Source organism: Felis catus, chromosome A2, assembly GCF_018350175.1.
Source record: "Felis catus isolate Fca126 chromosome A2, F.catus_Fca126_mat1.0, whole genome shotgun sequence".
NCBI classification, from domain to species: Eukaryota; Metazoa; Chordata; class Mammalia; order Carnivora; family Felidae; genus Felis; species Felis catus.
The window spans coordinates 125,805,445-125,828,898 of record NC_058369.1 but is presented as its reverse complement, the minus strand read 5'-3'; the positions used below and the strand labels follow the sequence as shown (position 1 = coordinate 125,828,898).

General features: G+C 37.5%; 1 protein-coding gene across 2 annotated transcripts in view; it reads left to right on the top strand.

Moving 5' to 3' along the window:
• The window catches only part of TBX20 (T-box transcription factor 20), a 61,689-nt gene extending 38,817 nt beyond the window's left edge, over nt 1–22,872 (top strand). For both annotated transcript variants that reach the window (XM_003982933.3, XM_045052599.1), the window contains 2 exons: nt 16,193–16,305; nt 18,001–22,872. In XM_003982933.3, coding sequence (XP_003982982.1) covers nt 16,193–16,305; nt 18,001–18,341 — 454 coding nt within the window. In that variant the 3' untranslated portion in view covers nt 18,342–22,872. The remainder of the gene's footprint in view (nt 1–16,192; nt 16,306–18,000) is intronic.
• The last annotated feature ends 582 nt before the right edge of the window (nt 22,873–23,454 follow it).

Sequence of the window (23,454 nt, the reverse complement as noted above, 5' to 3'; positions counted from 1 at the left end):
AGGGCTTGCAGTCACAAACCATGAGATCATGACCTGGGCTGAAGTCAGATGCTTAACCGACTGAGCCACCCAGTCACCCCCATATTCTTTTTTATGGCTTAATCTTAGTTCTTCAAGTAAATCTAGATTTAATGCCCACTGATACATTTTATATCAGTGTTTCCCAGTCATTTTGATTGTCTGAGGCTCTTTTTTCCTACTAGATTCCTCTAGAAAGGCTCGTGGGGCCAATATTCCTTGTCTTTTGCATGCACATTACAGTGTGTGGCCTTTATTTGTGAAAGTCGGTTTGATTTGGTAGATAATCCTTGCCTCACATTTCTTTCCTGTCATATCTTAATTATGCTGTTATTGTCTCCTGATATAAAATGTCACTTTCACACTCTGATGGCCATCTAATATTCCTGTCCATTTAAATGACTTAGTCTTTTTTTCTGGAATGACCAAAAGATTTCCTTCTTTTTCCTTTGTTGTTAATTGTCCTTGATCAAAAGACAGAGGGGCATCCCTACTTCCCAGAAGAGGGTTATCTGGACTTGTTGTGTCCCTGTTTCCTTCACTCATAGATGTTGTTAAGGAACAGAAAGAAGGTGGTATCAGTCCTTTGAAACTTTACTCATTTGCTCTTCTTGTACTTCATGCTTCCTTATAGGGAGTAGTTGTTGGTGTATAATCCAAGACTCTCCCTACACTGAATTCTTGTAAGCTTCCCGGTGGAATCATTTTTGAATTAAAAGCGGTGCTGATAACTGTAGAGTCGGAGAGGTGGCAATCCGCGGGTGAAGTGAAATGTGAGGACTGTGTCTACATCCTGGGTCCTCTCCAGACAGCTGGCACTCACACCGTTTTGATGGACTCAGTGGTAGAGCGGAATGGATGTGATGCTCAGTACTCTTTCCAGATGTCCGATAGAAGTATTTCTTTAAAAATCCTCCACTACCTTTGAATTTCGGATGTAATAGTTATCTTTTTCTTGAGGATTGGTCTAGAGCAAGACTAATGCAGTATACTTTTGTGCAATTAGTTCATGTTTCCTCTCTGTCTTCACTTTCCCCTACTTAGGATATCTGCTGGTATGTGGGCTTTCTTCTAAGCATTTGGGCTAGCTTTGGAAAAAAGAAAACTGTGACAGTCAGGGCTCCTGCAGTCAGGCATTTTGGAAGTGGTTACTTCAGCCTAATAGCTGTTACCCAGATAGCCAACAACGTTAAGTTCTCATATCACTCTCATATCCTATCTTTAGAGAACACCAACAGAATAGATTTAGGCAAAGGAGAGAAATATGTATATTGGGAGGACGGGACTATACTAGCTAAGAAAATAAATAGATTAAACTTCAGCTGAGTTGAATAGAGAATTGGTTATGGCTCATAAAGTTTGCTAATTCCCTTAATCTTTCACGAGTACAACTATCCCTGAGTCTTATGGACACTCTTAAAAGGCACACTCCAGAGTGTCTGTGATGAAGTAAAACTGAAACAGAGTTTTAATGAAGCCTGCTAAAACAAAACAAATCCAAAAAAACCCTCCTTGGATATTGACGGCAGCGGCATATCAAGATACTTGCAAATAAACATGCTAAAAATAGTAAATGGCAAAAGCTAATAACAATAGTCTCTGCCCTTTGGATCTGCCCCTGCTCCCAGCGACCTTCACTGTTCCCCTGGGGCCCACTTTCTGTCACAGGAGCCACAGAGCAGGCCAGGGCTTCTGCAGTAGGGGAGGACAGAGGACCTCTGTATCACCTCTGCATAGAGGGACAGGCCCCAGGAATATGACGTTGCTCAGAATGAAGAGACAGAAATCAGAGTTAAAAATTGAATTTTATTTCTGAGACTGTTGAGCAACATATGACACTCCAATCTTGTATAAATGAAAATGACTTTATTTTTAATTATTGGTATATAGTTCATTCTTTCTTAAACACAGAGTAAAACATGAGAAAAATATTTTAAGTTGTATTCATACCTGTGTGCCATGACATTTTGCAGTTGAACTTCCAAAAAAACCACCTTAAACCTAGCTTTCTAGGAAGTATGTATTTTGGGGCTGGAACGATTTGGGGAGCCATCCAATTAATCTGTCATTACACCAACGAAGCGACGAGGGCCCAGAGCCTGCAAGTGATTTGCTCAGGTCACACAGTTAGTTAGTAGAAGATCTGGGGTTAGAACCCAGGGTTCTTTACAACTAATGGGCTTTTTCAAAATGGCTGTTTTTAATTTTTCCTTTTTACATATTTAAGGATTCATAAATTGTTAGAGCCATATGAATCTTAGAGATCATCTAATCCAGCCTCCTCGTTCCCTATGACCCCCTCATTTTGTAGAAGGAATCAAAGCCCAGATACAGATGAGGAATCTGATCACACAGCTTCATAGGAAAGAAACAGTTATATGATTTCACTCATATGTGGAATTTAAGAAACACAACAGATGATCTTAGGGGAAGAGAAGGAAAAAGAAGATAAAAACAGAGAGGCAAACTATAAGAGACTTTTTTTTTTAATTTTTTTTTTTTCAACGTTTATTTATTTTTTTTGGGACAGAGAGAGACAGAGCATGAACGGGGGAGGGGCAGAGAGAGAGGGAGACACAGAATCGGAAACAGGCTCCAGGCTCTGAGCCATCAGCCCAGAGCCTGATGCGGGGCTCGAACTCACGGACTGGGAGATCATGACCTGGCTGAAGTCGGACGCTTAACTGACTGCGCCACCCAGGCACCCCATATAAGAGACTCTTAAATACAGAAAACAAACTGAGGGTTGCTGGGAGGTGAGTGGGGGGATGGGCTAAATTTGTGATGGGCATTAAGGAGAGCACTTGTTGGGATGAGCACTGGGTGTTATACATAAGTGATGAATCACTGGGTTCTATTCCTGAAGCCATAACTACACTTGTATGTTAACTAACTTGAATTTAAGACAAACAAAAAAGTCATCTCCAATGAGGAGACTTAGTATAAGAGCCTGAATGCATAAAAGGAAAGCGATTTTCTTTGGTGACTGGATTAAAGTCTGTTTTCAAATAAAATCTCTTAGTTGAATAAAGTAAAATAATCTGTTGACAGCAACCTCAAAAAGGAAGGGATGGGGGTGCCTGGGTGGCTCAGTCGGTTGAGCGTCCGACTTCGGCTCAGGTCATGATCTCACAGCTTGTGAGTTCGAGCCCCGCATCAGGCTCTGTGCTGACAGCTCAGAGCCTGGAGCCTGCTTTGGGTTCTGTGTCTCCCTCTCTCTCTGCCCCTAACCCACTCACATTCTGTCTCTGTCTCTCTCAAAAATAAATAAACATTAAAAAATTTTTTTAAAAAGGGATGGCTTTTAACAGAATTAATTTTATTCAACTTATAGTTACCACAGAATTCCTTTAACTATCAAGCGGTGCTTCTGTCCTTAAAACGTTAACTCATTTATCCACAGTTTCTTAGAGAAAGCATTTCTTTTATAAAGCAGTGTTAAACCGGTGACTCAGGTAGTTAGAGTCGCAGAGTTATTCACAATTGGCATTTAGCTGTGAATTGTCCTCGTTTTTTACCTGCTTGTAATTTTGTATCTGTGTATGAAGGATATTTGTTCCCTGCCTCACAATTTACTAATGTTTATTTAGAGGCTGAGTGATCTGTAATTTGCTTGAGACCTTTCTTCTAGTTGTCACAGCCCTAAGACTTAGAAACTAAGCATAATAGTTTTGGGGGTTTTTTCATTGGTCCAGTTTACTTAAGTTGCTAATGATGATATAAAAACAGAAATGCATATTACCACTGAAAAGAAAAACCAGTAGGATTAAGTGAAATAAATAATAATAAACTGGAGTCTAAAAGCTTTTTAAAAAATTAAAGTTATTTTGTTTTTCCAAAATGGATTGTATTATACATTTCAGTTCTCAAATTAAAATTAACGATTTATAATACATCTTAAATTATATTATGTAAAGTTCTCATTTATTAAGTACTTTGTGGAAGCTACAGATATTGATGATAGATTGTCTTCCAGTAATTTATAACATTATCTGCATAAATCTTTGGGAAAATCTTTGTGACAAGGACTTATTTACAAAGGCTCAGGAAGACGACATAAGCTTGAACAAATTGAGGAGCAAGAACAACTTTAAATATTTTATTTCTTAGAGATTAGAATTGATTTTAGTGGACTTGACATTTGCTCCCTAAACATAGTTTTTTTCCAGGTGTGTATTTAGGAGAGAAAGTTAGAATATAAATTGAAATAATATTTAATTTTCTCCCTGACATGTATAGTGTAGGATGGCTTCAATGAAGCATGGCAAGTTATAGCTACTGGAAGTCCTAACTTCATCTAAAATGATTATGACTCTGTAACCAGCTTTAGGAACACACAATCTTGATACCCAATAATAACAACAAGAATTTGTTTTTATCTGTAAACATTTATTGAATGCTTATTATATCCCAGGTACCAATATAAGTTCTCTATGTGTATTAAATCATTGAATCTTAATAACCTTAAGAGCTAGAGCATATTAATATTTTCATTTTACAGATGAGGAAACTGAGGTGTGGAGAAGTGAAGTAATTTGCCCACAAGCACACAACTAGCAAGTGGCAGAGCTAGGATTCAAGCTAAGCAGGTTCCCACCAAGCATACTTGTAACCACCACATTAGGGCAGTGGTTCTCTAGGTATGGTCTCTGGGTCAGCAGCCGTAGCCATCTTCTCAGTGTGTCCTCACATGACTGAAAAGCAGAAAGCCACAGAAAGCCGTACCTCCTAATTCCATCAAATTGGGAGTTAAGATGTCAACAGGTGAATTTTCGGGGGGACACAGACGTTCAGTTCTTAATACACACTAAAATTTGAGAACCACTGCCTAGATTAAGTATTATTCTCTCTTTGTTCAAGGGCCAATGGTGCAGTAGTAGAGATAGTCATGCACGCACATGATTGTGATCAATCTATAAAGTACAGTAAAAGAAGAATATATTAAGTATAGTGGTGGTGCAAAGGAGAATGTGAGGGAAAAAGGAAGGTTTTGCTTTTTGAACCTTGAGAAATTTGCACTCTAGTTTCAGAGGTAGATGATGGGCAGTCAGTTCCAATACTCATAGAGTGTTTTGGTTTTGCTTGTTTGGGGTTTGAACAGTGACTTCAGACAGGTCCAAACATTTTGGCAGGATATCAACATCATCATTGTAGCTACCCTTTATCTTGCCCACCTTCTGGCTATGATAGTGCCTCTCACATGTATATTATTCTTGGGATTGATGGTTACATTATAGTCAAAAGAGATCTTTTAGAGATACCTAAAGTAATAATGTATTTCTCTTACCTAGAAAAATAATTTAATGTTAGATTTTTAGAAAGGCCGGTAATGATACTTCAGTAAAGGTACCCATTTTATTTATCTACTAGATCCAAAGGAAGGCTACTAAAGTTACAGTCTCTTTCTTTAGGCTATAAGAGAACTGAGCATTACAAGACACTCATAGCTTGTGATATCTAAATCACTTAACCCATTAGGTGAGTCATCCCTTATTTTTCAGGGTACAGTATTTTAGAAGTCCTTGCAATAGGGCTTCTAGGCCTAAACAGGTTCTTTGCACTTTTCATTCTGCTAGAAACAGGGATTAGACATAAAGAATGGGGGCTGTCTACTCTTTGCAACATCTTCGAAGAGATGGCCCTGATATTGCACCACTGTTTTCAATCACTTAAAAGGCAATAATTCAATTATGGCACCCTTTATATAAGACCTGCCATTGCTTTCATTCACTTCCAGGCCTGACACAAGTAAATCACTTCGATAAAATCCTTTTTTCTTCTCCCTCCTAGAGATGAAAATAAGTAATGATACTAGTGATCTACCAAGGACAAAGTGAATATAATGTTCTTCTTATAGAAAAGCAAGGTATTTTATAAGGCAGTGACTCATTATGTTATTTGGGAAATGATTTATCAGGTTGTGTATGTGAAAGATGTTTAAGTGATTTTATGCAAGGATATTTTTAGAGAAACAAATACTACATTTTGTTTTTGAATTTAAATGCTTGGATAGAACAGCTTATATGCATAGGATGGGGAGAGGAATATACCTCAGAGATATACCATCCATAATGGGCCTATTGATGGCCATTCCTTTTAACTACACAAAGAGAAAATGTTTTCTAGGGTATTTGAAGCAAGTTCTTTGGTGAAAATAACCACCTATGTTCATTTTAAATATTAACTGTATGACACATGGCTCAGACTAAAAGGACATCAGCTTGAATGTATGTTATAGTTTTAATTTTAAGGATTGCTAAGCTTACTTGACTATTTTCTTAATGACCCAGGTTACCCCAAAAGACAGTAACTCTCTAATACTGTAGTAAAATAAGTCCTTGAGTAAGTGACATCTGCTGTTAAGGTTGTGGGGGTCCAACGTGACCAGAGTGTGGACATATAAAAGTTAAAATATATGACAGTTGGCAAATTGATTAATTAGGGTCCCTGTCCTGCCAAATTATCCTTTTCCATTAACTTCTGCATTTAATATATTTACTGGTGCCTCTTAGTAAATGATAAACTATTTTCATTTCAACAAGTCTAACTCAGAGGATTAAACAAGTCTGTACAAGAGATTTTTAAAAATAGGTTACACTTTTAAATAAGCGATATGGACTCACTTAAACTTAACATTTTATCTTTTATGATAGGTATAATTTTATAGAAGAACTTCAGATAGGGGCGCCGGGGTGGCTCAGTGGGTTAAGCATCCGACATCGGCTCAGGTCATGATCTCACGGTTTGTGGGTTCGAGCCCCACGTCGGGCTGTGTGCTGACAGCTCAGAGCCTGAAACCTGTTTCAGATTCTGTGTCTTCCTCTCTCTCTGTTCCTCCCCTGGTTGTGCTCTGTCTCTCAAAAATAAATAAAACATTAATTTTTTTTTAAATACTTCAAATAACACTCTAGTCAAGTTCTCTGCTGACTTTAATATTCTGTCAACAAGAAGAATCCTCTAATTTGGATCTCATTGCTCTGAATTAAGATGATTCAGATGGGTAGATAAATTGGAGAAAAATATAATCTAAGAAAATAAAATATTTTACCTGCTTTAGGTATACTTTTATAGGTTATTATGTACCTCCTATGTGCCAGACACTGTTTTGGCCAGTGCAAATACCTTATCATATTTAATCCCCATAGTTACCATTCTTAGCACTAGTCCCTGCTTTATTCTTCCATAGCACTATTATCATTATCTAATGTGCTTCATATTTTTCTTAATGTCTCTCTCTCTCTCTCTCTCCTCTTGAGCCTCCTTCCCTGTTAGGGATTTTTATGTTTGCTTACTGCTATAGAATAGTGCCTTGTTCATAATAGGTACTCGATAAATATTTTTTGGCTGGATTAGTGGCCCTGTAAGGCTAGTATTCTTCTCAATTTACAGATGAAGAGAGGTTAAGGAAGTAACACAACTAGAATGTAAAAATAGTTCTAGGTGGTCCACCTACTCATCTCTCCATTCACCCATTTGATAAATGATTTTAAAGCCCATGACATTTCCAATATACTACTCTCTACCTTCAGTGCATTTACTATATTAAAAAATCAGCATGTTAATGACAATTTTTATCAATTCATTATAGTAAATCTACCAAGTATTGATGTTAGTTCGGCAGTTCTTTGTATTCATTGGTAGGGTAGTATTTTCATGATATTTTTATAATTTCTATTAATTTTGAGTAAACAATACATATGCCCAAAGTTCAAACGGTACAGAGGAGTATATGGCAAAAAGCATCCATCACATACCACTCCTCTGTTCCTGAACTTGTGTGCCCATAGGAGTCACTTGGGGAGCTTTGACAATTACTGTAGTCTGGGTCCCACCCCAAGAGATGTGGTTTACTTAGTCTGTGTGTGTGGCCTGGGATTTGGAATTTTCAGAAGATCCCCAGGAGGGACTTTGCTTCAGGTAAAGTAGCAAGTATACTCTCTTGCCTTAAATAACTAAGAAACACATGAAATATATGAAACATTTTTTATGACATTGGACATTAGGCAACAAAAGACAGTAATCCCCAAGGGATGGGAATTAAATGAGGTAAGCCTTATGATGGCACCAGCTTTATAGTCTAAGAGAGTATCTAGGTCATGGCACAAAGATGGAGAATACAGGCAGAGCTTGGCAGATTTCCTGAGGTTAGCAGTAGGAGCTTAGAGTCTGATAAGACTAAAACATTGAGAATCCACAGGATAGATTATAGGATAGGAGAACTGCAGAGATCTTCAGGGGATCCCTCAGAATCCCTCTTGAGTGTTCAGCTGAGATCTGATTAGCATATGCATCTGAGGAAACTACCAGAGGCTGGGAGTAGAAAATCTGAAAAGGCACTGTTGGTGGGAATGCAAACTAGTGCAGCCACTCTGGAAAACAGTGTAGGGGTTCGTCAAAAAAAAATTAAAAAATAGAACTACCCTACGACTCAGCAATAGCACTACTAGGAATTTACCCAAGGGATACAGGAGTGCTGATTCATAGGGGCACATGTACCCCAATGTTTATAGAAGCACTATCAACAATAAATAGCCAGCACTATAAATAGCCAATTTATAAAAGAGCCTAAATGTCCATCAACTGATGAATGGATAAAGAAGATGTGGTTTATATATACAATAGAATACTACCTGGAAATGAGAAAGAATGAAATCATGCCATTTGCGGCAACATGGATGGAACTGGAGTAGTATTATGCTGAGTGAAATAAGTCAGTCAGAGAGGACAGATGTCATATGTTTTCACTCATATGTGGATCTTGAGAAACTTAACAGAAGACCATGAGAGAAGGGAAGGGGAAAAAAATAGTTACAGAGAGGGAGGGAGGGAGGCAAACCACAGGAGATTCTTAAATACAGAGAGATAACAAACTGAGGGTGAACGGGGGGGGGGGGGGGGGGGAGGATAGGGAAAATGGGTGATGGGCATTGAGGAGGGCACTTGTTGGGATGAGCACTGGGTGTTGTATGTAAGCCAATTTGACAATAAATTATATTAAAAAGAAAAAAGAAAATACTTGAAAAGATTAGAGGAAACACTGCCTAGTATTTATACAAGGGTGGGAATAGCATCTAACGGGTGGACTAGAAAACCTTGTGATTTGCAGGGCATTTGATAGAATTCTCAGAAAGGTTTTGCGTCAGTAGTGAGGAAAATTTAATCCTAGACTAAACAGTGTTCCAGTCTTCCCTCAGATATCTTGAAAGCGAGACCCAAAAGGATCAAATTATTTCCGAGTAACTTAATTATATTCCAGAACAAAACTCAGTCATATTTATAGAAATACAAAAACACCCAGCACCCAACAAGATAAAATTCATAGTCTGGCATCCAATAAAAAATTATCAGAAATGCAAGGAAATATGCAAGGAAAATATGACCAATAGTGTGGTTATAAATTTATCAGTTGAAAATAAAACTGACACAAATATTATAATTACTAGACAAAGACATTAAAACAATTATTATAACTATTTTATATATTCAAAAAACTAAATACAGACATGGAAGATGTCCAAGAGATTCAAATCAAAATTCTAAAGATGAAAACTACAATATATCTAATGTATAAAATGTATTAATCCAACTGGATGGGATTAATGACAGAGTAGACATTGCGGATGAAAAGACTGGTAAATTTGAAGACACAGCAATAGAAACAATCCAAAATTAAACGTAGAGAACAAAGAAACTTTTAAAAATGAAGTGCATTTTCTAATATATGCATAATTGGAGTCCCTGAAAGGTAGATGGGAGTTGAGGGATAGGAGAAGAATTATGTTTAAGAAATAATAACCAGAATGTTTCCAAGTTTAATGAGAATTTAATGACAACTGGAAACACCATCCAAAGAAGCCCAACAAACTCAATCTCAAAAACTTGAAGAAATAACATGAGGGAGGGCACATCATAATCACATTGCTCAGAAGTGTGATGAAGAGATAAAAATTGAAAGCAAGCCATGGAATTAAAGACATATTACATTAAAGACATATTACATTAGACATAAGGTGAGAGTAGATTTCTTGTCAGACAACAAAGTAAATGAGACGGTAGAGCACCATTTTTGACATATGTGTCAACCTAGAATTTTACACTCTGCAAAAATAACTTAAAAAAAAAAAGAATAAAATGAAGACATTTTTCAGGTATACAAAACCTGAAAGAAATCACCATCATCAAACTGTACTACAGATATGTTAAAAGAAGTTCTTCAGGTAAAAGGAAGATTAGGTGTCAATCTGGATCAACAGAGAAATGAAGAGCAGTGGGAATGGTAGCTATAAGGATAAGTCAATCAATTTTTCCCATATTATTTACATCTTTTAAAAAATAACTGTTTAAATTAACTATAATAATATAATGTAGGATTTATGTAAAAGTAAAAGGTTTGACAAGAATGGCACAAAAGATGGAGAAATGGAAATATATTATTGTAAGTCTTACAGTGTACTTCAAGTTGCCTAGAAGATTGTAGTAAAAAATATTTACTATAAGTACTAAATCAACCACTAAAATAACAAAAATAAGTTATAGCTAATAAACCAACAAAGGAGATGAAATGAAATAAGAAACAACCTAAAAGAAGGCAAAAAAAAAAAAAGGAAAAGGTAAATAGCATATGAGAAGGTAGGATGCAAATAGGTGATAAAGATGATAGACTTCAACCTAAACATATTTATAATCACATTAAATATAAATGCACTAAATACCTCAATTAAAAGGGAGAGGTTGTCAGTTTGGATTAAAAAGCAAAATCCAAATATATGCTGCCATATAAAAAATGTGCTTTATACATAAAGACACAAGTTGAAAGTAAAGCAATGGAAAGAATATACCTATATTAACACCAATCAAAAGAAAACTGGAGTGACTACATCAGTATCACAGATTTCAGAGCAAAGAATTTACCGTGGATAAATTAGATCATTTCATACTGATGTAGGCATACCACATTTTATTGCATGTAACTTTATTGTCATTTGTGAATACTGCATTTTTTGCAAGTTGAAGATTCAAGACTTCAGTGGAGGAAGTAATTACTAATGTGGTGGAAATAGCAAGAGGACTAGATTTAGAAGTGGAGCCTGAGGATATGACTGAATTGCTGCAATCTCATGATAAAACTTTAACAGATGAGAGGTGCTTCTTATGAATGATCAGAGAAAGTGGTTTCTTGAAATGGAATTTACTTCTGCTGAAGATGCTGTGAAGATTGTTGAAATGACAACAAAGGATTCAGAATATTATAAATTTAGTTGATAAAGCATCAGTAAGGGTTTGAGAGTATTGATTCCAATTTTGAAATAAATTCCACCATGGGTAAAATGCTATCAAATAGCATCACATGCTACAGAGAAATCATTTGTGAAAGGAGGAATCAATCTATGTGGCAAACTTCACTGTTGCCTTACTTTAAGAAATTGTCATAATCATGCCAACCTTTAGCAACCACCACCCTGAAAAGCAAAAAGATTGGCTTGCTGAAAGCTCAGATGATGGTTAGCATTTTTAAAAAATGAAATATTTTTTAGTTAAGGTATATATATTATTTTCTTTAGACATAATGCTATTGCACACTTGATAGACTACAGTGTAGTGTAAACATAACTTTTATATGCACTAGGAAACCAAAAAATTCATTTGACTTTATTGCAGTATTTGCCTTATTGTGGGTGTTCTGGAACTGAGTCTACAGCATCTCTGAGGTACGCCTGTAAAGGTTTTAATTCATGGCGAAAACATGCAATCCTACATATTTATGTGCCTAAGAGACCTTCAAAGTATGGTACTTGAAGCAAAACTGATAGAATTGTAAGGAGAAATAGAATAATACACAATTATAGTTGTAGATTTCACTGTCCCTCTTTCAAAAACTGGTAGAATGAGTAGACAAAAAATAGGTAAAGATACAGAAGATTTGAGCAATTTTGTTAACCATCTTGACCCAAGTGACATTTATAAAATGCTCCATTCTCTATCAGCAGAAAATACTTTCTTTTCAAGTGCACACAGAGCATTTACTAAGATAGGCCATACTCTGTGCCACAAAAAGAGGGTCCCGATAAATTTAAAGGCATTCAAGTCACCATACAAAGTATGTTCTCTGACCACAATGGAATTTTATTAGAAAGCAATAGCAGAAAGATAACTAGAAGATTCCCAAACATTTGGAAACTAAATAACATATGTCTAAATAACCCAAGGATCATGGGAGATATCAAAAAGGAAATTAGAAAATATCTTGAGCTGGGCCTCCTGGGTGGCTCAGTCGGTTAAGTGTTTGAGTTGGGCTCAGGTCATGATCTCGCACCTTGGGAGTTTGAGCTGCATGTTGTGCATGCTCTGTGCTGACAGCTTAGAGCCTAGAGCCTGCTTCAAATTCTGTGTCTCCCTCTCTCTCTCTCTCTCTGCCCGCGCTCCCCACATCCCTGCTTAGGCTTTCTCTCTCACTCTCTAAAATAAACATATTTAAAAAATTAAAAAAAAAAAAAGAAAATGTCTTGAAATGAATGAAAATGAAAATACAGCCCACAAAACCTTGTAGGATGCTGCTAAAACAGGAAATTTATAGGCTACATTCCCACTTTAGAAGTGAACAAAGGTCTCAAATCAATGACTTCAGCTTCCATCTCAAGGAACTAGGAAAAGAAGAGCAAATTGAACCCAAAGTAAGTGGAAGACAGGAAATAATAAACATCAGAGTAGAAATAAGTGAAATAGAAAACAGGAAAACAATAGAGAAAATCAGTGAGACCAAAAGCACAGAAGATTAATAAAACTGATGATCCTGGAGCCAAACTGATTAGGAAACAAAGGGAGAAAACACAAATTACCATTGTCAGGAATTAGAGGAGTAACATCACTACAGATTCTACAGATACCAGAAGGAGGGATAAAAAAGCAATATTATGAACACTTATAAGTTCAATAATTTAGATGAGATGGACAAATTCTTTGAAGACAAAAACTACCAAAACTCATTCAAGAAGAAACAGATAATCTGATGGTTTTGAATTTGTAACTAAAAATATTTCTGCAAAGAAAAAAAAGAGATGTGAAAGCATATGTCCTTTTTAAAAAAAAAAGTACACATGAATATGGGTAGCAGCTTCATGTGTAACGGTCAGTGATTGGAAACAAGGCAAATATAGATCAAAAGGTGAATAGGTAAACTACAGTATACACTATGGCTTGGAAAACAGAATGCTACTCAGAATAAGAATGAACCATTGATATATGCTCCAAAATGATGAATCTCAAAGTAATTATGTTGAGTGGAAAGAAGTCAGATAAAAAAAAGAAACATGAGAGGGGCGCCTGGGTGGCGCAGTCGGTTAAGCGTCCGACTTCAGCCAGGTCACGATCTCGCTGTCCGTGAGTTCGAGCCCCGCGTCGGGCTCTGGGCTGATGGCTCAGAGCCTGGAGCCTGTTTCCGATTCTGTGTCTCCCTCTCTCTCTGCCCCTCCCCCGTTCATGCTCTGTCTCTCTCTATCCCAAAAATAAATAAACGTTGAAAAAAAAAAAGAAAAGAAACATGAGATATGATTTCATTTTATAGGATTTTAGAAAATGCAAACTAATCTGTAGGGACAGAAGTCATATTAGTGGTTTCCTTGGCAAAACTTGTTGGGATGGGGACCAGGGAACATGAGGGGCATGAGGAAACTTTTGTAGGTGTTAGGTAGTTTATCTTACTTGTAGTAGTGGTATCATGGTCACATCAGCCCGAAGCGGTCAAATTGTACACTTTAAATATGTGCCACTTGTTGTATATTAATTATACCTCAATGTAATTTTTCTTTTTTAAGAGCTCCACGTGTCTCAAATGGATCTGTGACAAGTTTGAAAATCAAGACAAAGTTGGGAATCATTGCTCCAGTCCCTCAGGTCCCTGGTTCCACCCTACAGAGATGACCTATTCTAGGCAGTTTCCTGTTCTGAAACTGGAACATTCTGGAAATATTATTTCCATATATTATGTATATATAGGCATATGCAAACATATATATTCCCTGTTTTAAATTCACAAATGGTGGGGTGCCTGGGTGGCTCAGTCGATGAAGCATCCAACTCTTAATTTAGGCTCAGGTCATGATCTCATGGTTCATGGGTTTGAGCCCCACATTGGGGTCCATGCTGGCAGTGTGGAGCCTGCTTGGGATTCTCTCTCACTCTCTCTCTTTGTCCCTCCCCTGCTCATGCATGCTCTCTCTCACTGATTCTCTCTCAAAATAAATAAATTAATTTTAAAAAATTAAATTCACAAATGGTAGCATACTTTATACATTTTTTCTGTAGTTAACTTTTTCACTTACTATATTTTGGAGTTCATTCCATTGCAATAAATATGGAATGGTTTCACTTTTTTTTTTTTAATTTTTTTTTTAACGTTTATTTATTTTTGGGACAGAGAGAGACAGAGCATGGACGGGGGAGGGGCAGAGAGAGAGGGAGACACAGAATCGGAAACAGTCTCCAGGCTCCGAGCCATCAGCCCAGAGCCTGACGCGGGGCTCGAACTCACGGACCGTGAGATCGTGACCTGGCTGAAGTCGGACGCTTAACCGACTGCACCACCCAGGTGCCCCTGGAATGGTTTCACTTTTTAAAATATCTGTATGTGAATCTATTGGGTATAGATCCCAGTCATTGTGACTGCCTGAGGTTGGTACTATATGCTTATTTCAAAACTTTTTGGAAACAAAGATGTAACTGGATAGTTGCTAGAATTAACTTTTCTTGTAGGCTTGCTTTTAAATCCTCATTTGCAAGCTACCTAATATGACAAAACGCTTTCATGAAACTCTGAGTATAGAAGTTTTTTAGAAGGCCAAATTCACTATAAGTCAATATTTTTTTTAGCAGTAAAGTCTGTATATCTATGTGAAATGTTGACAAGTACTACATTTTGAAAGTTATTATGACATTCTATTTGCTTTCCTTGTCCCCTCAATGTGAAATTTGGTGTTTGATTTGTTCTTAATTCAACACAATTTCTTCAATTTTCTAATTCTTTTTTTTGTCCTTTGATGGTTAATGCAGTGTTGGTCTTTAGGCTACAGCTATTCTGGAGTTGTATACTGTGTAAGCTACCTGTTATGAACTTCCATTTCCGGCGAAAAATTCTTTGGCTAAATTCTTTTTTTATTTAAAAATTTTTTTAATGTTTATTTATTTTTGAGAGAGAGAGAGAGAGAGAGACAGAGCATGAGCAGGGGAGGGCCAAAGAGAGAGGGAGACCTAGAATCTGAAGCAGGCTCCAGGCTCTGAGCTGTTAGCACAGAGCCCAACATGACACTCGAATTCATGAACTGCTAGATCATGACCTGAGCTGAAGTCAATGCTCAACCGACTGAGCCACCCAGGAGCCCCTCTTTGGCTAAATTCTTGCTGACTTTTTTTTTTTTTTTTAACAGCAGCAAGTGCAGCAAGTCAAATGGGTCAATACCAAAATAATTCTTGCTTTTAAAATTAATTGCATTCTTTAGTTGATAGACTATGTTTCAACAGGAACACTACTTTCAAAGTCAGTGGACCAATTTACTTGGGGGCCTCAATTTCCTAATGGCCATTTTATGTGTCCTTCACAGGTTTTCTATAATATTCCATCTTAAAGAAACAGGAATCTCAAATAGTCCATTATCCAAACTACCCATATCGTCATATAATCTATGTACTTACTAGATTTATTAGTGAGTATTGAGTCTTTTCATGACTAATGATATTCTGAACTTCTGGCCAGCATTTCATCAGATGTTGAATAAGTGCAGTTCATGTCAGTTGAGTATTTGTTTTATATTCATTAGCCGATGAAGTCAGAGATTCATTGCAACTCCTCATAGGAAATTCACTCATTTTTCATTCATTAAACTCTACATTCCTATAGTCTGGTGTCATAGTTTCTTGTTCACCTCTTTGTCCTTCATCTTACAGAATTTCAGGGGATTGTTCCTATCCTATGCAGTTATGGTTGCTTGTATTTATATGCCTGATGTCATGTTTCCAAGCAGTCTACAGTGGCACAAACACACGTTTTGAATGTCGTCTTTCTTGAAGCGGGGGGTCTTTTGGCTGAGAATATAGTTTTATTGACTAGTAAATTATCTTTAAGACCCGTCTCCATCTCTGAGTACTTTTTAGTTTATTTAGGATCTGTTTTTCTCTAACCTAGGGAAAGTGTGGAGAGCCTGATCCAAAAGCATTCCTATGCCCGCTCACCCATCCGTACCTATGGAGGAGAAGATGATGTGCTGGGGGATGAGGTTCAGACAACACAGAATCGAGGTAAGACAGCTTCCGGGCTACGTAACTGCTGGGAGCAAGAGCACCCAGAATGAGGAAGAGGCAGGTAGGTGATGAGACTTCTAGTCCTCAGCGTGCAGTCTGCCCCAAAAGTATTTCAGGAGTCTCTTGAGGAAGGGGCAGCCCTGGAGCCTGATTTTCATACAGGTCATTATTTTGCCTCTGAGTCTTTTTGTTCGTTTGTTTAATTTTTTTAATGTTTATTTATTTTTGAGAGAGACAGACAGAGTGTGAGCGGGGGAGGGGCAGAGAGCGAGGGAGACACAGCATCTGAAACAGGCTCCAGGCTCTGAGCTGTCAACACAGAGCCAGACGCTGGGCTCGAACTCAAGAGCTGTGAGATCAGGACCTGAGCCAAAGTCAGACGCTTAACCGTCTGAGCCACCCAGGGGCCCCTGCCTCTGAGTCTTAAGTGATTGTTCTGCCTGATGGTTTCCTGTGGTTTGTTTTCTAGTGAAAGGACACCCAGCCTCTGAGTCAGGGCTCAGGAGTTATTTGTCTGTGATCTACCACCAAAGAGCTATTGGACTTTGGGGGCAATCCTTTAGTCTTACTGAACCTCAATTTTGTCATCCGAAAATCAGGGACTATATCTGTTCCACTTATAAGAGGTTCCAGGAATATCTTATTAGGACCAATGACTAAAATGGAAAACCCTTTTAAAAAGAAAATTTTCCTAGTGAAGGGCATTATGTAGAGGCAGTGGCCCCAGCGGTGACAGTAGGGGAGTACTGAAAGGTTCCTCTGTCCTAAAGACTCACAGAGCAACCATCTGCATCTGGGAGTCCAGAGAAGAGTAACCAGAGGGTGCTTCACGCTGAGCATAGGGATGTTTGTGTGAGGAGAGAGCCCTTTGTCATATTTTTATGTCCTTTCTGTGGAATAGCATAATCTGTCAAAACATAGGACATCTCTTATAACTAAATCCACATGAACTACTGGTAATTATACAGCTGGCAAATCCAGCGTCAACTTTTGTTTAAATTTGTGGATGCTGTGATGTAGGAAAAGTTATTCTTGCAACTAGAAAAAGAAGCTAGAAAAAGAAAAACATTCTTGTGGGTTTTCACAAGGCCTTTAGAAACCAAGTAGCTTTGTTGAGGCTCGTATGTCCAGCCTTCCTTATAGGGATGCTATAGAGTTTAGGACAGGTCCCAGCTATTTGTAGCTCCTTTTGTTTTTTAAAAAAATTTTTAGTTTGAGAGAGGGAGAGTCAAAGAGAAAAGGAGAGAGAGAATCCCAAGCAGGTTCCACGCTGTCAGTGCAGAGCCCAACGTGGGGCTTGATGTCACAAACTGTGAGATCATGACCTGAGTCCAAATCAAGAGTTAGACACTTAACCAACTGAGCCACCCAGGTACCCTCTGAGCTCCTTTAAAGGGAATCCAGTTATTCCTTTCAGGCAGAATACTTGTATTTTGACCATTCTCCAGGAGCATACAGGCCATCTAATGAGTTAAGTCTTTTTCTATTCAGTAAATTCTCTCTTCCTTATAGTATAAATGGTATCTTCTTATCTGGAAAGGTAGTTCTGACTCATGGTTGACGTGTTTATCTTTTTAAATTGCAGATCTATTATGTATTCTAAAAAAATAAATCAATCTGTACAGATAATGTAATTCGTGATTTGCACACTGAAATAGAGTTTCTAGTCTGATGAGTGGTTTTTTGTTTCAGGGTCGGCCTTTACGACATCTGATAATTTGTCCCTCAGCTCCTGGGTCTCTTCTTCTTCCACTTTTCCTGGATTTCAGCATCCCCAGTCCCTCGCTGCTCTCGGCACCAGCACAGCATCCATAGCGACACCCATTCCTCACCCTATACAGGGCTCTTTGCCACCGTACAGCCGACTTGGGGTGCCTCTGACCCCGTCGGCCATTGCCGGCTCCATGCAGGGGAGCGGCCCGACATTCCCCTCCTTCCACATGCCCCGGTATCATCACTACTTTCAGCAGGGGCCTTATGCTGCTATCCAAGGACTGCGCCATTCCTCCGCGGTGATGACACCATTTGTATGACTCTTCTAAACGTAGGAGAATCCAGATCCAGAATGTGCAAATGGGTATGAAATGTGGGAGAGGGTGGGGTGGGTGGGATGTGGGGTGTGGAGCAGGGGCTCTCCAGGAGACATGGGACCTATTAAAGAGGAGAGCTGGACTCACAATAAAGCCTACTGCTGAGGGAATGCACCACAGACCAGGACTCATGTGTAGCTCGGAGAAAGCTCTTGGGTTCAAGAGAGAATCAGTGTCAAGTTCTTAGCCAGCCTAAGTCCTACAACCAATAGGATACTAACTTACCCAGAAAATTGAATAACACAAGGCAGAGGAACCTGAAGGTGCATTATACCTAGCAGTTAAAAATGCTGTGTCAGCGCAGTAATGTATAAAATCAATGTGTAGAGGTTATCTTTCTGCTTTCCACAGGTTTAAAGAATCTTCAAAGAGGCAATATGTATAACATACCGACCATAATGCATAATGACTAACTTAAGTCCATTTCTCTCTGAGGAAAATGAGAGCCAACAGAGAAATATTTGTAGTGCTGAAGCTTAAGCATGTTTAGTTTTCCTTTGTATTAGTCTGCTGGGTAAAGGGCTGAGATAATGCTAACGCATCCTATTTTGTGGATGAATAGATGGTAATGACCTTACAAAGCTCTTTTTCTAACACTGAAGGGCCAGTATCTGACAAACTCTTTCTCAGTCTTGTCTTTTTCTTCCTAATTCTCTTTCTTGCAATGACTTGCCATTTACATAGAAAAAACCTATATACAATTTTGAAGCAAGAGGCTCTATGTGTTACATTACACAATTGAGGTTATATTTTTCTGGGCTGCATTCTAAGTGCACTGCTGACTCATTCACTGGGGAACACTTCTAAAGCCTCTACATGATGACACGGGAGGCTTTCTCTCAATCTGCAGTACCAAGATGGTTGCCCTGTCCTGAAAGGAATTTCTCTGCCATGGGTACCAAAGGCCCCTTTAGTTTTACTTCAGCTTTGGGAGACTTTATGGATGGTAAAACACACCGGGCCAAATTCTCATTTTTGGTAAATCTGCTTTGTTATTAGATTAGCTGTTACCACCGATTGACAAAGATTTATGAATGACCATTCTGAATGCCCGCATAGCCACCACTTAACCTATGTTCATGAAGTATTATGAGTCATACAAATGATTTGTCCTTCTTTCTTACTGTTCTGATCAGTGACTCCGTTATCATTTTCCTAGTCCATTATATGAAATTGTATGTCAACTCAATGACTCTCTGACTGAAACACTGGCAGTGTTATAAGTCAATCCAAAGTATTTATTCACTTTGAGTTCTTATTGTTTTCTTAAACCTTCCTTTAATGTTTAATAATAAACTATATTTTAATTATATATAATCTCTATATTTAGGGGGCAACATGTATCTAAGCATTTGAAGTCAGGGTAGTATTTGGCATTTTGCAACTTTAATAAAGTTTATAGTCCTTCAACTTTATAATGCTTTCTAGCTGTAAGATATAACCTGTCTTCTTTAGAAAACTCTCCACAACTCTATTTTATCCTAATTAAATTTTGTATCTACTTTGTTCTGACTGCAAAAGTATTAAATCTGTTAAAAGAGATGGGAAATATCACTGCTGAGAGTAGACAGGGGGGTAAATGCAATATACTTATCAGAGTGCATGGGGTTTTATTTAGTTATTTTGTTAGGCTTTTCCATATCAAATGCCTTTCTTGGGCATTTCTAGTCTATGAAACAAGGCATAATGGCATAGCCTGTCTATGTGATGCCATTGTTGTTGGACTTTGCAATTGTTTTTCTCCACTGTGTCCCGTAGTTTACTTATGGAGAAGCATGGACTGTGCTCCCCAAGCATCTCAAAGTCCTATGGCAGACACTGTAGGCTAATTTCTAACTACTTGCATGTTATGCTATAGTATCCACAGGTAGTTTGTTTTCAAACACAGCACAGATGTGCGTTTATTTAAAAAAAAAAAAAACAGCTATAAGTAATGTTTAAGTATCCATAGAACTTAGGATAGGGATTTGATACTTAATAGTTGGCCTGCTGCCAGTGCTCCATTTAATACACAGTACTGCTGCTTAAAGCAGGAATAACAAAACTAGATGCTATTTAACATGATGCTACTCGATATTCTGGTAAATTACTGGTCTACTACAGTGAATCTGTATCTGGGTTTTCTTTTCAATGAGAATGAAAGCATCATTTTAATACTATTTAGACATTTTTCCCAACTGACATATCTTAAAGTGGGTTTGTTTTTGTAATATGGCTTTACTTCAGTATTTCCTGACTTCATAACTTTATTTGGTAATTATGCAATATAAAACTAAAAATAAGTAGTGTGCTTAGAGAAAAGCAAAGACTGAGATACCAAAGCATGCTTTTGGGAAATAACACCTGAAATTCTAAATTGGATTTTTTTTAAAAGTATTTGGCATAATTTGAAAGAGGAAGAAAAAGCACAAGTGACATGGAACTTAACCTGTGATCAAAGTCACCCTAACTGTGAGAACCAAGGGTAGAAATTTACCCCAACCCCAGGGTCTTTCTAAACTATTCTGGTTGCTGATTCTTACTGAACTCCTCAGGTATTTAAGATTTTAAAGTCTAATTCTACCAAAAGTAATTGCAAGAACTAGATAGTTAGTGGGAAAGCCAATTGAATAATTAAGAGCACGAGTTGCAGACTATTTGGAATAAATGTAGGGTCCCCCCCCTGCCCCCGCCAGGTATATCACAGTATCAAAAAGCATGACTAATGTGCAGTGCTGCTACAAAGAGGGCCTTCCAGAACTGCTTTGTCTAACCTGAAGGAATTAATTTATAACTCCGTAGGTTCTGCGTATGTGATTTGTTTTTAGAACACTTATCAATAATGCTGAGTGAGTTCAATTATTTCTTTTACTTAACAAGTCTTCCCCCTCCTTTGCCGACCCTTAGCGGTATGTAAGTAAAATCTCTCCATCTTGTATCTAACATATCACAAATTATTAGGTTATAAGGTCTGCATTAATGAATTTAGGTTGCACTGCTGGTTTGAGTTTATAACGAAGGTTTGTTGTTATTCCTAGCAGGTGGGCACAGAATGGGAGATATTAAGAAGATACTGAGAAAAACCCTGTGTCGGGCTATACTATAGAAGTTACATTAACTTCTGGGGTATTCCAAGGTCTCCCCCCTCCCTCACTCTCATCCACATCTCTGTCACTGTGCTTCTCTAGCCACAACATCTCCTGCCCCCCCATGCAAAAAAAATAAAAAGGACACCCTCCAAAAGGCCAAGAAAAAGAATGTTTAGAAGAAAAGATCACCATTCCCATACCTATGAATTTTTCAGAGAGATGTTGGGATATTTAATCCATTTCTGAATTTCATGTTAGCTTTTCAGGCATCTTGCTTATATTTAAGCTGAACCATATTGAGAAAAATGAGCTTCAAGAAGGACTTTACCACTCCATTAAATATGCAGTCAAGCTTAGCCATGACTCAGCAACTAAAGTTCAAAAAATTCAGTTATGTAATGTGCCAGGGTCACATACTGCAAGGAAAACAATATTTTTACTCAATCTTCCATTGACTAAGTAAGGAAACTGTTTTTGTTATTAAACATGTATGGAATTGATAATTATTAGAAACAAAACAATATTATACTGTAAATCTAGACTGGAAAGAAATAAAGCACTGGACAGAAAGATCTTCAGCTGGCTCCTTTAGGCAGCTTGGGTGGAGGATGGATTTTACATGTTTTTATATTATTTCAGAATGCAAGGATTTTATTTTAAACAGGCAAAGAGAAGGTTACAAATTCTTAAACGTTTAGAAAACCATAAAATAATTTCTTCACTACTATTCCATGCCAGTTATAAAATATTCTAATACTTATCTTTCTTTGGCATGCTTAAATATGCAAAGTTTCATTTATAAATATTGATAGGCAAATAATCCATAAGTATTTTCTCACTCTTCTTTCTCTATCCCTTCCTCAATTCCAATCCCCTTCCCTGATAATAAGAAAATAAAAACATTGGTAAAATAATACATCTGGACAAAAAATACAGTTTGGTATTTTACTTCTGAGACATTAAAATACGTGTTTAGTTGTGGTTTTTTTCCTTATTTTCAGAAACCTAAAAAAACCCTTTTATTTCCTAGAGGATAAAATTGGATATAGCCTCTTTAGTAGACTCTATCACAGTTATATCGTTTGCTGTGTCCATTTGCTTTAATGAATTGCGTGAGAACAGTCACTGTAATGAAGTGTGTGTGTTGGGGGTGGGGGGAAGGGCATGGGAAATGTTTTATGAAAAAAGAAGTTATAAGCCTAATACTATGAAGTAACACCTAACGAAGTTCTTTTTAAGTGCAATATATTTATTTCTGCTAGAAATGTATTATCAACATTATGTAATATTTGAAGCATTACATGTTATTTGTAAACAGCTTAAAATTATATATTACCCAAAATTGTACAGAAGTACAAATGTGTGGATATTAATTTCTTTCATTAAAAATGGTGTGTTTTGATATATATGCACACATTTACACCTTTAATTATCTTACACACTTTGCGACATTTGGTACCTGTTTCCTCACCTTGAAAAACAACAAAAAAAAAGGATTAGGTAAGAGTAGGGGTCATAGCTGGCCACTCCCAGTCCAGACACAGCCAACTGGATTACTGTACAGGGTTTGGGTTTTGTCTTTAATTGTATTTGGAAGCCTTTAGAGAAAACAGCGCTCTTAAGTCCCCACTGGTTCCTATTCTCCTACACCTAGTCCCCTCACTCATTTACTCCACCTGATGAAATCTTAAAATTACAGGACTTTGCACCTCTCTGTATGGGATGATACTGAAGACTCCATAAAGCTTAAAGATCTACCTCTCATTCTAGCCATAAACTCTTGGATGTGCTGTAATGATATTACAGAAGGCAGGTTGATACAAAATAAGATTAGCCAAATTCAAAGTCTTAATCCTTCCACATGACATTTGACATTATCATACCTTGTGCTTCAGGGTATTTGACATTATCGTACCTTGTGCTTTCAGAAGTCTGCTCTATTATACTTAATTTTTTGTGCATGCCAAATGCCAACCTTTTAAGAATCT